General features: G+C 51.0%; 1 protein-coding gene across 1 annotated transcript; it reads right to left on the bottom strand.

The window, feature by feature from the left end:
• Nucleotides 1-11627: 11627 nt before the first annotated feature.
• LOC124413363 lies at nucleotides 11628-12845 on the bottom strand. The gene has a single exon (XM_046893891.1). The coding sequence runs from the start codon at nucleotides 12843-12845 to the stop codon at nucleotides 11628-11630; it is 1218 nt and encodes a 405-aa protein (XP_046749847.1).
• Nucleotides 12846-14121: the final 1276 nt, after the last annotated feature.

The following is a 14121-nucleotide window of genomic DNA, read 5'->3' as shown; positions in this document are numbered from 1 at the left end:
CACGGCAGAAACTCGCGTCACTCAGAAGGAGGATGCCTATCGGCACAATCCTACAGTCAAACGGGGAACAACCCCGGACAAGACGGGGCTCGTCTAGCGGCACAATGCAAGTGCCTAAGCGAAAGCAGCAATTACACAAAAGAAAAGCAAGAGAAAGAGAAAGCAGAAAAGAGATAGGAAAAGAAGAGTAAAGAAGCGAAACGGCAGCGGCAAGGTGAGCGAATAGCTACACACAAAAAAAAATAAAACACAAAAAAAAACGACGGCAGGGCGGCGTTTAGCCCGCGTGGCCCCCCTGGCGCTCCGTGGCCTCAGTGAGGACGCGGCGCACGATCCGTGCGATGGCGTCCTCACTCAGAGCCAGAGGGGCTGCGGGAGAGGCACCCTGAGGGTGTAGTCGGGGGCGGCGGTGTTCCTCCCCCCACGGAAGGTGGGGGCCCGTCTCCCCACGACGCCAAGCGTTTTGGCAAAACGGGCACTCCCTCAGGGTGTGTTCCCGCAGCCCGCATCGGAAGCAAAACTTCCGGGTGAGCGGGCGGGGGCATTGACCGAAGTCATGTCCCGCCCGCTCACAGTTATAGCACTCGCCCACAGGCGGGCGGAGACGCTCCAGCCGCGGGGCCGGGCGGGCTCCGGGCGGGTGGTGCGCGCGTGCGGGGGCGACCGCGGCGCGAGGAGGGCCCAGGGCGGCCACGGGAGCCGGCGCCTGCCTTGACGGCAGCCCCAAGTATACTGCGGGGGACCGTATAAGGGAGCCCGGGGGCGCCCGCAGGTCCGGCAACGGTATCGGCAGGGCGGTGGGCCGCGAGGGACCGCAAGGCGTAGGGTGGCGCAGGAGGCGCGGATCCGGGGGGATCGCCTGGATCCAGGCCATGGCCTCGGCCACCTCCTCCGCGTCGGTCTTGGTCGCGGGTTGAAGCGTCGTCGGTGGCGGCTGCCGTGGTTCGGGGGTTGCCACCTCTCCCGGGTCCGGGCCGTAGAGGGGCTCGAAGCCCCGATCTAGCACCGGGCTGGTCGCTGATTCCTCCTCCCGGGGAAAGCCCGGAGGGTGGTCCGAGGAAGCGGCACGGCACGGCTGTCGGCCCCTTCGCCCCCGACGGTAGGAGTGCGACATCCTGAGGGGAAGGAGGCAGGGTAACCAAGGCAGGGTCAGTTTCGGGCTCGGTCGGTACGACACTTACTCCATTCTCGACATTCACTCTAGGCAGGTTCGGCTCTACATCCTCGACTACGTCGGCGGCAGTTTCTTTAATCAACGCGGCATGGTACGGTTTCAGATCATCCAAGTGGACTTTCCCTAAGATTCGCCCGTGGGCATCAGCTAAATCGTAGACAAGAGGTGAACGTACGCGCACTATGGTATACGGGCCGCTATACTTCGGGCTCAGTTTGGCGGCAATGAAGTTCGCGGCCGAGGACAGCACCCGCTGTCGCCGCATTACTTCGTCGCCTTCTCTGAAGGCCTCATTTCGTCGGCCCCTGTCGTAGTACCTTGCGCGTCTGTCGGACGCCTCTTCTAGATTTCTGGCTACCCAGTCTCGTAGCTCCGGCAGGCGCTGTATTCGCGTGTGCCAATCGGCAGTCGGCAACGGCAAAATCTCCGGAGGACCTTCAACGGTCCTGCGTTCCGATTTTGCGGGTCGGAGCTCTCTGCCAAAATTTAAGAAGGCTGGCGTAACGCGAGTGCTGCTATGCACGGAGGTATTTACGGCAAAGCGAAACTCGGCAAGGTGTAAGTCCCAATTTTGGTGGTCTTTTTCTACAAAGGAGACTATCATGGTTTTGATGGTCCAATTCGCGCGCTCTACAGGGTTCGCCTGTGCATGATACGGCGGGATGGTGGTTTGGAATATTCCGAGCTCTTTGCAGGCGGCAGTGACAAGTTTGTTTGAGAACTCCGTCCCGTTGTCGGTCAGCAGGACCTCCGGGGTTCCCCATCGAAATATGACGAGCTCCTCGAGGGCCTTGACGACCGCGCTCGCTGTTGCCCGCCGGAGCGGACAACACTCGACCCATTTCGAAAAGAGATCTTGCAACACGAGAATGTAGGTATAACCCTGGTGGCTTTTGGGAAACGGTCCCATGATATCTGCGGCAACCACCAGCCAGGGCTGTTCTACTATTCTCCTACCCATGAGTCCGCGGGGACCGGTCTGTTCGACTTTACACTCCTGGCAGACCTGACAGGCCCGGACATATTCGGCAACATCTTTATACATCCCCGGCTAATGATACAACTGGGCGAGGCGAGCGTGCGTCTTCGCGACCCCCAGTGGCCCGCGGTCGGCACGGCATGAGCCTCGGCAAGTACGGCAGCGCGAAGTTCGGACGGCAATACCAATTTCCAGGCGTCTAAATCAGGCAATAACGGATCTGTATGCGGGTCAACTTTGTGAAAATATAAGCGACCCTCTTCCACCTTCCAGTCGGCAAATTGAGTCGGGCGAGTCGCAACTAATTCTATTCATCTTCGGTACCAGGGGTCGGCAGTTTCCAGAATCGCGGCAACTGGGTCTGTGTCGTCCTCAAACATGCGTGATAACGCGTCCGGCACGTGGTGTAAGGCACCCTTTCGATGGATCGGTTTGAAATCATACTCCAGGAGCTCCAGGGCCCAGCGGGCTAGTCGACCCGTCGGATTCTGTAAGCTCCGTAGCCATTGAAGGCTACTGTGATCCGTGATGACGGTGAAATGGTCGCCTTCCAGGTACGGACGGAACTTCCGTATCGCCCAAATGATCGCAAGGCATTCACGCTCGGTGACCGAATAGTTTCGTTCCGCGTCTGATAATACGCGGCTCGCATAAGCTATTACATGTTCGGCATCGTCGATGGTTTGGGTGAGGACGGCTCCGATTCCGGTATTACTCGCATCGGTTTATAGTACGAACGGCACGGCAAAATCAGGGCACGCTAAGGTAGGCGCCGTGGTGAGGGCCGATTTTAAATCTTCGAACGCGGCTTCTTGTTCGTCTCCCCACTTCCACGAACGACTCTTTTTGAGAAGACGCGTGAGTGGTTCGGCTCTTCCGGCAAAGTTGTTGATAAACCGCCTGTACCACGAAGCCATTCCCAAAAAGCGACGCACCTGTTTGACCGTGCGGGGTGCGGGGTATTCTACGATCGCGGGAATCTTATCTGGATCGGCACGGAGGCCGTCCTTATCGACCAAAACACCTAAATACTGGACTTGAGAACAACAAAACTCGCACTTGTCCCTATTGATTGTCAGGCCGGCACTTTTGATTTTATGTAGCACGCGTTTTACCCAATTTAGGTGGTCGGCAAAGGTGCGGTGAACAATTATCACGTCATTAAGGTAGACAAACGTATGCGGTTCCATTTCCGCTCCGATTAACTTATCCATTAATCGTTGGAAGGTGGCAGGCGCCCCTGACAATCCATATGGCATTCGCCTAAATTGAAACAAACCCCGACCCGGCACGGCAAATTCCGTGATCTCGCGGCTTGCCTCCTTCAACGGGATCTGGAAATACGCTTGGCTAAGATCGATTTTCGTGATGTAACGCGCCTCATTTAATTTATCTAAAATGTCCGTCATGTACGGCAGCGGGTACGCGTCCTTCTTGGCGACCTGATTCACCTTGCGGAAGTCTAAACAAAATCGATACTTTCCATTCGGTTTCTTAATCATGACGATCGGACTGGACCAATCGCTATGCGATGGCTCGATTACTCCCGCAGCTAACATCGCGTCGACTTCTTTGTACATCGCGGCTTCGACCTTAGGTGACACCGGGTAATAGCGCTGCTTTATGGGCTCGTGGCCCTGGACATCAATGCGATGGACGGCAAGATCGGTGACTCCTGGTTGTGAGATCGGAGGCGGCACATTTTCGGCAAGGAATAACGCGAGTTGTTCTGATTCGCTGACGGTTAGTTCGGATAGTCCCGCGCTTGGAGAAGGCAACGCGAGATCCGACACGGCATCGGCGCGAATCGGCAACGGTACGGGATATCCCTCGGTAAATGTTGCACCCCCTGGCACCTCAGAGCGACTCGGCATGGCTGAGGAGACGGGAGGCCTCACTCCGGCACGTCGTCATCTGGTTCTTCGCCCTCGCGGGCCTGGAGAAACTTCTTCTTGAGGTTCGGGCGGCGGGAGGTCCGGCCGGGGTAAAAAGGTACCCCTCGAGCCATTCTCCAGACGCCACGCTCCATGGACAAAATCTACTGTAAAGCCGAAGGCTTTGGCAAAATCGATTCCTACGATACATTCGTACTCAAACGACGAGGCAAATCTGACCGTTAGGTCGCGACACAGTGCGCCAAAGCGGACGCTGAGCACGAGTTCTCCCTCCGTCTCCTCGATCGTGCTATTCGGCAACAGGACTTGGGGTCGGCCACACCCAGAGGTTAAGGCTAACGCATCCGCGAAGCGGCAATAAGCTAACCTCCCTACATACGTGCGGCAACTCCCCGGGTCGAAGAGAGCGTGGACGGACTTCCCGTCGATGCTCACGGTTGAATAATAACGGGTGTCATTATGGCCGGCAGTGGCTGGGCTACAAAATTCCGGCACAATAACACGCGGTTCGGCGGCACTGGGGACAGCTTCAGGGACTAATACGGGGACAGGGACAGAAACAGGTTCGTTGACTAATTCAGGTTCAGATGCGGGTGCAGGTTCAGGTTCAGTTTCAGGGGCAGGTTCGGGTGCAGGTTCGGTTTCAGAGGCAGGTTCAGGTTCAGGTTCGGTTTCAGATTCAGCGGCAGGTTCAGGTTCGGTTTCAGATTCAGCGGCAGGTTCAGTTTCGGAGGCAGTTTCAGGTCTAGAGACAGGCGCAGGGTCGGCAACAGGTTCAGATTCAGGGAGCTGGTTCGTTATAGATCGGGCATTAGCGGCAGCTCGCCCCCCTAATTCCCCGCGGCGTTTCCCGAGTTCGATTGCCGGCAAAACGGGCAATTCTCAGTACTAACCCCCGAGTACCCGCAAGCATGGCAATACCGTCGCCGTGGCCTGACGGTGCACTCCCTTTGAAAGTGGCCGGTCGCACCACAATTCCAGCAGGTCCTCCGGTACCCCGTTCGCGGAGTCGTTCTGGAGGGAGCGGCTCCCGGGGCCGAGGAAACTGAGGAACCATGCTCCCGGCCGATCTCTCGCCGGTCGCGCTGCCAGCCCTGACGACGGGGTCCTGGGTCGGCACGGCAGGCACGCTCGCGGCGGCCAGTTGCACAGGCGGGGCCACCCCTGAGGTTCTACCTTTCTTCCGCCGGCAGACGCAGGAGCGCCTGTCCCCGTCGCGGTCGAATTAACGGTGGTCTCCACTTCCGCGGCCGCGGCCATTCGCGATCGGCTATTGCGAACCGGAGCCCGGTAAGCGAACTCCGGCAAAACGGATTCTTCCGGTCGCGGCGGCAGAGTATCAAATCTTCGTAATGCCCTGGTGGCTTCGGCGGATTCGGCGGCACGCTCAAGTTCGTCAAAGGTTCTAAAGGTACCCCGGGGAATGGTTGCCTGGAAGTCGGGATGCAAGTTCGTGTAGGTGAGTTCGAGCTGTTCGGCATACGGGTACGGGGGCTGTATATGCCCGAGCATTAGGCGGAAATTTAGAATGAAATCGGCAACTGGTTCATCGGGACCCTGGAATCGACGCCTAATCTCATCTCGTAGGCGGTGCTGGAAATTTACTCCCCCGAAACGACGACGGAAGTCTTCTACGAACTCGGCTTACGCTAGCCATCGGTGTTCTGAAAGGCGGTACCATTTACGCGCGGTGTCGGTTAACAAAAACGGCATGGCCTCCAAAAGGTCGTCGTCAGTTAAGCCAGTTCCGCGTCGGCACTCGGCAACGCGAACCAGAAACTCTTCGGCACTCGCATCTCTTTCCCCGGCATAAGTCACCCCCCATTAACGCACGACATCTTGTAAATTTCGGGTACGCTCCGTGAGCGCACGCGAATACGAACGCGGGGGTAGTCCAGTCGGTTGCGACCCGGGCGGCAAAACGGCATGGTGCGGATAGCCATACTCCGGCAGGGGTGCTGGAGGTGGAAGCAGGTGGTGTACGCATGCGTACGGATCCGGAACGCGGTCGGTAATCGGTGCGGCAGGCCCGTAGGCTGTGACAGGTGAAGCGGGGTGGGAGCAGTATGCTAAAAATGGGTTGTCCGCCGCGAGTCGGCGGGTTCCTTCCGGGATGACCCCGGAGATTCCCCCGCGCCTTAACGGCGAGCTACTCGTCGGTTCGGCACTGGGTCCCTCCCCCCTGGTAGATGGCAAGATTTCGACAGAAGGTCCAAAATTTACTCGCGTCGGCAATGATCTAGAAGGCGGCATCTCATGCATGGTAGTCGAGGGTCGTGTCGGCAAGTTGGTTGAGCTACTAATCGGCACGGGACCAGGTCCAGACTGGGTGGTCATCGCCGATTGTCTTTCGGCAAGCCACGTGTCGAACAGGGACGGGGGCGGCGGCAGCCTTCGGCGAGGCACCCGCGGTGGTGGTCCCTCCGATGGCGCCCACGTCCGCCACCATCCTCTTATGAACCCGTAAGCAGATGCGGCCCGTATTTGTCTTACTAAAATTGTTCCCTCCCGCGAAAGACCATAATAAGTTAAAAATGCGTTCACCTCTTCCGATACCAAAGTTTCAGCCCAGATTCGCACCTGAGCGACAGTTTCCAGCGCTGGCACGCCAGGCGGCAAGTCACAATTTTCTTCCGACATTTTACAGAACACCCGGTATCTCAAGCAAATTCGAAATTATCGGCAGACCGCGTATGTACAGCTCGAACAAAAGAAAGTCGCACACACGCTTAGCAAACACATAGATACTAATATTCGGCTAAGCAACAGGCTGATCGGCACGGTACGGCAAGGGCGTACCGGCCGCAGTCGCCGAGCGTAAACAAACTCGGCTCGCTCCGCGCGCTGGAGCGAGACCGCAATTCACAGGTACAGTAAGGCACAAGTACAGAATAGATAGCACAGAAATAAATAACAGTGAAATAAATAACGGAGAAATAAATAACGGAAAAATAAAATCTAGCGTAACCGTCCGATTCGAATCCGGGAAATTCTTCTCACCGAACTAAAAATTCTATGTACAATTTAATTATTTATAAATTCAATCGGCAAGCTGGTTTTCCCCCAAATTCACCTATTTCACCTCGTGGGCCCCACGTTGGGCGCCAAATTTGTAACGGGCTTTTTACTTCGCCCGGGGGAAAGCGGGGTCGGCACAGAGGCTCGTTTACAAAAATGGCGTTGACCAACACGGCAATAGAAAGATGAAAAAAATAAAGATTGACGGCACTGCAGAACAGGTGTTGGGCGCCAGGCTCGAGAGAGCCGTAAGAGAATACACTCTTACCAGTTCCGAAATTTACCGTCCAATAGTATTTGTTCGCCGACTCGAACGGCGAACCTAACTCACACCACCAAATCTCAAAGCGAAACTATAGCAGGGGCAAGCACACACAAAAACAGTCGACTAGCTAGCGGTGAGGGAAACGTGGGCGCGAAGGTGAAATAGTATAGATGATAATCGAATGATTATAGATGTAATTACCAGCGTTTATTAACAAATAGTGCCGTTACGGCAAGGCAGAAGGCAACAAAATAGTTATTTACGCGGCAAGCGGTCTTATCGGTGGCGGTACGCTTCGATACGATTCAAAAATAAATAAAAATAAAACACAATAGCATAAAATATAACACAGCAACAAAATTAAACAAATCAATAGAACACGGCAAAATCAAGCAGTATAAGCTAGAAGCGACGAGCGGCAGGCGACCAAGATAAGCGAGTAATAAGCGGCATAAAATCAGTAACAATTCAATAACGCATGCGACTACGGACTCGTGGTGAAGCGAGTTCGTTAACAATTTCAGAACTCAAACCAAGGCAGAACAATTCTAAAAACAAGCTTGCTAACAATCTAACGGCTTCACAAACACGAGATAATCCTCCTTCACTTTTTCTATATTATCGGCTCGGTCGCCTGTCGCTGCTTGACGGTGGTAGTTACGCTCGGCAACGACGGCACGGGCGCACACACTCACTCACAGATTCTCTCTCTCTCTCACACTCACGTACTCGGTACGCGGCCGGGAAGCGGCACGGTACACGATCTATTACCAAGTATACGATACAATAAAGCGGCAAAAGCTTACCGGATGAACAATCAGAATATCTTATCGTAATTATAACAAATCAAGGTAGCAATTAAAATCAGAAATACAATCGAGTAGAAAAGCTTAGCTACCACGAGGCTCGCGGGCTTTCACACAAAATGGCCGACCAAAGCCGGCCGGCAACCTGTTACAGAGGGAAAAATGGCCTCAGGCCGTTGAGAATCTATAGCCAGCGAGATTCGGGATAGCGACAGCCTACCTTGTTACGGCAAACAGCTCCCGGTTCTTCCCAAAGCAAAACAGCGGCAACGGTTCCTCCTCGGCAGAGATACAGAGCAAGGGCCACAACAGAACTCGACTTCGATTTCTCAATATAATTATTCAACACGATTAGGCACTACGATGAGCTACAATACGTTCAATAGCGCAGCACAAGGGAGAGTGAGGTGGCCGCCGGCTCTCGGCGATCGCGATCCCGCGGTGGCGCTACGGGAGGGGATGATAGGTAGATTGGCGAGAGACCGGCGGGAGCCTAGGCAGCCGGTCTGTTCGCCGCGCTGTGCTGCGTGTTGCGAGGGTGGTCTGGCGAAGGCGGAAATGTCCGGTCGGCATCGGCGAGCCCAGGGGGAGACTGAGTCCAGTTATTTGTGGGTGCCGGGTGGCAAGGCCGGTCTTATCGGAGGCTCAGGTGGAGGCAACTCGACCCCTGGGCGGCAGCGGCAGCATGTCCTTGGCGGCATCGAGGTCCGAGCAAGCAACAGCGCGACTACTGGGTCCGGGGCTTCGAACTCCGCGCCGGTCGTCCTGTGGTCCCTCCGCGTTTCCCGCGACGGCAGCGCAGGGTGGTCGTTGGATGGCGTCGGCATTGGCGGCGGCAGTGGCTGCGGCAGTGGCGGTCACCTCAGAGAATGGGTTGGGGGAGTAACAGAAAGCATTAGCAACAATACATGAATCTTAAAGCTAACTCTGGTTGTTCATTGGCGGCACGGCAGAACTCTCCCTTGCTCTTTAAGAGCGCTTGACGCGGCCGCCTGGGAGTGGAGGTGCGGGTCGGTGACGGGCTGGTAGACCCGCCACGTCACAGTCTTTCCTACACTCATAGATATTCTACCAAAAATTGGGTGATTTACAACGATGAAATTAACAAACCACCAGCGCATCAAAGTTGTGTCTTAAAGTGAGAAATCACCATTTAACGAAATAAATGGATCAATAAATAATATTAAACAATTAGATATATACTTACATGAGTTTTCACGAATCGTTTGAACTATAGAATTGTTATATGGTACAATGTACCATAGTTGTTTGATCCAAGCTTTGTAAATAAAAATGCAATTGTAAGTTCGAAAAAAATTATGCATCTCGTGATAATAACTTTAACGAAATGTTTAATATAACAATTCTATAGTTCAAACGAGTAGTAGATCAAGGAGAGTTCTGCGTATAGATTCCTGTTACCGACACTTACCGACACTTTCCCCAGACTCAAACCCTTTTCTTGCGATGACGTCACAGTCCGCTGTACCGACCGAAGATCAAAATGGCGCTACCGTTTTATCGATCGAAGGTTTGACCTTACCGACAGTGTTATCAGCCGAAGGTCAAAATCTTGCTGCTTTATCGACCGTTTCATCGATCGAAGGTCAAAATCACGCGGCTTTACCATTGGTCTCGCTGTCGTCCCCCCTACCGACGGTCGAGGTATAGCGGAGACGCAAACCCTTCTGTTCCCAACGTACTTATCTCAGGAATGTTTCGGTTAACCTTGAGCGTCTTGCAGTCTGATATTCGACACCCTACATTCCTCAAATATCAGCTCCGAGAATTGTTTTCGATAACCCGATATCAACCACTTAACATTCGACAATTAATAGTTCCGAGAATGGCTGGGGTGAACCACGATATTTGACATCCTACATTCCACAATTAACAGTTCCGAGAATTGTTTTCGGTAACCCGATATCAACTACCTAACATTCGACAATTAATAGTTTCGAGAATGGCTGGGGTGAACCACGTGACATTCCGTTCCCACGATATCGAACCACGTGTCATTCTTATCAAAAGTCCGAAGTCTGAAGTGATTTTAACCATGTGACATTCTTTTCCCTTCTCCACCAAATTTCAAAACGCAAGTGGGGGAGCAGTGTTATAAAAGTTGAAACCGCAAAGGTCAGCGTCAGTTTGAAGCTGTTCTTCATGAAAAGTACTCCGCAACAACAACAACGTGAATTCAAGAAGCGTCTACAACTTTTAATCAAGAATATCGAAGAAGTAAAACAACTCCTAAAAATTAGATCCGAACTGCATCAACTCACAAGAAGATTTGTAGCAATACGACTCAACAGTAACCATCATCATGGACTTCACAAAATTGAATGAAATCGCCCGCTTGGAGACTTTCTTGCCATTGAAAAAGCTGGCAGACCTTGAAGAATACTACGAGTACGGAGTAAGCAGTGTTCGTCGAGTGAAAACGAAGTTCGGTGACAAAGTAGTTGCAGACTTGGAGGATTTCTTTACCATTTTTCTTCCAAACCGGTTGAATAAAGCCCTCCAAGAAGACGAAGAGCTGTTCCAGAAGGTGACCACAGCCAGTAAGGATGCACGATTGCGCATACGCTACCTTGGTGGACCGTATGGCCAACTTGAATTTATTTATGTATGATCTACACATCACGTATATCCACTACCTTGTAAAAGTCATGCGTTCAATAAAAAAATAAATGAAATTATTATGCGTCATTTAGCGTAAAACCTTTCTCCTCCTGATAATGATATTAGTATGGGAGAAATTATACTCTAAACAGCGAAAGGTGAGGTATCAAATTAATGCATAAATATTTAAAAAAAAGCTTTATTGAAATTACTTTATAACGTTAGTACAATAATTTTATCCAACAGTATCGTAACCAGGATGATATTTCCGCCAGGAATGCGGGATCGTTCTTGTAGATGCTTCTGCGCAGTAGCACAAATCGCTCACCGTCGCCATCCGTACAACATGGTGATTCAGTAACCAATTTTGGAGTAACACGACGTTTCGAGCTGCACAGATTGCGTTGGGTATTGTGTGCTCGTCACATCGTACATGTACAGCTGAAGTTTTTTGAATGGTTTGAAGCGATGGACAGCCTAATCCAGGAAATCGATGATTTGAACTTTGGGGACAATTTTAAGCAGCCAATCTCGTTTTTCTTCTCCCTTCACGTATACCCTGCGAGCTTTGCTCAGCTCGTATTCAATTGTCCATTCCACTTTCTCGAACGGTATATTTCCACAGCTCCAAGGTAGACCGTGAAAATTGCGTTGCAACCATGAATTTTGGCTTTTATATTTGACGTGTAGACAGTCCCATTCGTAAGGTGGCTTGAAGAGAAACGTCGATGGAGGTGCTTCAGAGTAAATTGAAATTACAGCCAATTCTTTCAACGTGAAGGTGTTGTCGCAAGGTCTACGGAAGCCTTGTATGTCGACGATGAGCTCCATGTTTCAACTGTGAGAGGTGGTGGGAATTGGACAGCTTTTATACCAACTTTTTCACCCCTCCACTGAGTCGGTTGTATTCAACGATTCGATCGTGAACAATCAAGCAGTACGCCGATGTTTCAGCGGGAAAGTTGGCTTTAGCTTCAAATTCAAGGCGGATGTCAACGGGTCCGTACTTCAGGGATTCGTTTTGTTTTGAACAGTCAATAACGAATAAGGGAGCCTTCTGAAGAAATTCACTCCTTGTCAGCAACGGCTCGGGGTTCTTGTCGTAGTAGGTAGCTTGGAAGTTTGCGTACATCTCGTACAAGAGTGCGTACAGATTACGACTCATGTTTAGGTTCAGGTTACCGTACGGATAAGATTGTGAGTTTAAAAACAGCTTGACGTCCGTGACATTGCAATGATCGAAATGACTTGCGCTTTTGCCGATCTTGTTCTTTCGACTTGTTTGGAAGGCTAAAATTATATATCGAGGTTTTTCAAGCTGAGTGGAAGTTTTCACAATCCAAACGTGTTTCGATGTAGTGGGAAGTAAAGGATATTCGTACAATTCCCAACTGCGGAAGCTCATCGAAATAGGCGGGTCTTTCTCAACGAAATTCAGCAGGTCAACTTTTTTCTGATCCGCAAGTTTCAAATACGGTACGAGCCATTCCACTGTATTGATCACGATTTTGTATTCCTCCTCTTGACTCTGCACAATCGCGTTTACATCAGTTTTGGATCTCGTTAAAATCAACTCGTGTTTGGCATTGACAACGATCTTGCGGTAGTCTTCAGCGAAACCCAGTATCGTGCTAAGCGGTATCAATACGTCAAAATTACCCTCGGCATCGGTTAGTTTTTTCTTCTCTTCCACGTCAAGCCATCCTGCGTTCTCCATTAGCCAACTCTGACCAGGGTTCAGAGAAGCGTAACCCTTCATTAGACTTGTCAAGCCAACATTCTTGCTTCTGTCGATCTCAACCGCATTAATTTCGTAGCGAATTTCTTCAAATAAATGACAGATGGCGTAGTTTACGAGCTGCGTGTTCACAGTCGCTGTTCCATCAGCTTTTAAGAGTCGTCCGTGGATATGGACCGAACTTTTGCCGGGTAATATGCATAAATCCTGATGCTGAACGGTGATTCGAATTTCATCGCTGTTGTTGAATGTTGACGAGGCGTAAGGTTTGTGAGCGTGAATTTCGTAATGCGCAATAGATTCGTCGAAAATGACCGGTGTTTGAATGTTTAAGATTTCTTCTTCCATGGTACGTAGCAGACGACGAAACAGCAAAATCGGATTCTTATTTGCCGGAATTTCCTTTTCCAAAAGGTGTCAGTTTCAAGCCCAGAGCTATCAGGAAGTCTACGTTCCGAGGTGTTAACGGTTCGTGAATGGATCGATGACTGACTTGATCGGGACATGTCGACTTACTGATATACCTATTCTTTGGATGTCTGTTATAAACGATACCCATCGTTTATTGCGATTTGATGTGTAGTCTCACAGTTATAACTTCACCACGAAAATTAACCAAGTCTCCGTCTTGATCCACTAACCGAAGCTGAACGTGATCTATGGTCCTGACGGTGATCGGAAGGTAAATGACGTGCGACGGCACTTCCACGATCTTATATCCTGGTGGGACGGTTGGAAAAAATTCGTGAATAGTGTGTACTTTACGTCCATTGACATAGGCACCCGTTGTAATGCTGCACTCAACTCGCAACGCGTGGACCTTAAGTATAGTTACAGGCACGTCTGATTCGTGAGTTCTATCAGCCTCCAATACACGTGGCGTGAATCCCAAAAGTTGAGCAATGGAATCGTTCGGTTTAAAGTTTAGACTGCGGTTGCATGTGATTTCGCTGCGTAATGTGTTATTGTTGGGCTTAATGTCGAGCCTGATGCTAGTATTTCTTAGCACGTTTTGAAGATACTTCTCTATGTCTTCGATCTCGTAGCTGCCGGTAGGTATAGTGATCACTCTATCAGCCACGTAAATTTTATTGTGACCAACATCAACGTTGGGGATTGAATTAAAGGTCAACAATTCTACTAAACCAAGAGCATAACTTTTATCACAAGCAAGTTCAATCGGAAGAAAATATTGCGCTTCGAGAATCGAAGAGGTTCCCGAAATTGTTAACGTTAGTGAATCATCCATGGTTGCGAGTGATAGACTGGCTGTGTTGAATTACGCACCATACTTATATAGCTCACCGCTCAAAAATTTCAAGCACAAATGTCCGCATTCAAATGTATCATAATCCTGGTACCTTTCATGATTGTATATAACGCCACCAATACCGAGATATTTGATGAGGTCCGAGGGTGGTTGAACGTTACCGAAACTGTCAAAGTAATCGATGTTACTGTCACGTTTCTTGTACGCAACCCAGTGTGTTCCCGGACCCTCTTTGTCGTCAAGGTTGACTATAGCTGACTCGTTTTTTCGTGGACCGTTTTGGGCATTTCGTTCCGCATAAAAACACCGCGAAAATACGGTATCTTGAAGATTTTTGCATATTTCAACAAGTCC

This window comes from Diprion similis, chromosome 12, assembly GCF_021155765.1.
Source record: "Diprion similis isolate iyDipSimi1 chromosome 12, iyDipSimi1.1, whole genome shotgun sequence".
Lineage (NCBI taxonomy): Eukaryota > Metazoa > Arthropoda > Insecta > Hymenoptera > Diprionidae > Diprion > Diprion similis.
The sequence above is the reverse complement of the archived record's forward strand: the minus strand, read 5'-3'. Positions and strand labels throughout refer to the sequence as shown.

Excerpts from the sequence above, each read along its gene's own strand:
- LOC124413363 (XM_046893891.1), bottom strand. The coding sequence starts at position 12,845 with ATGGAAGAAGAAATCTTAAACATTCAAACACCGGTCATTTTCGACGAA.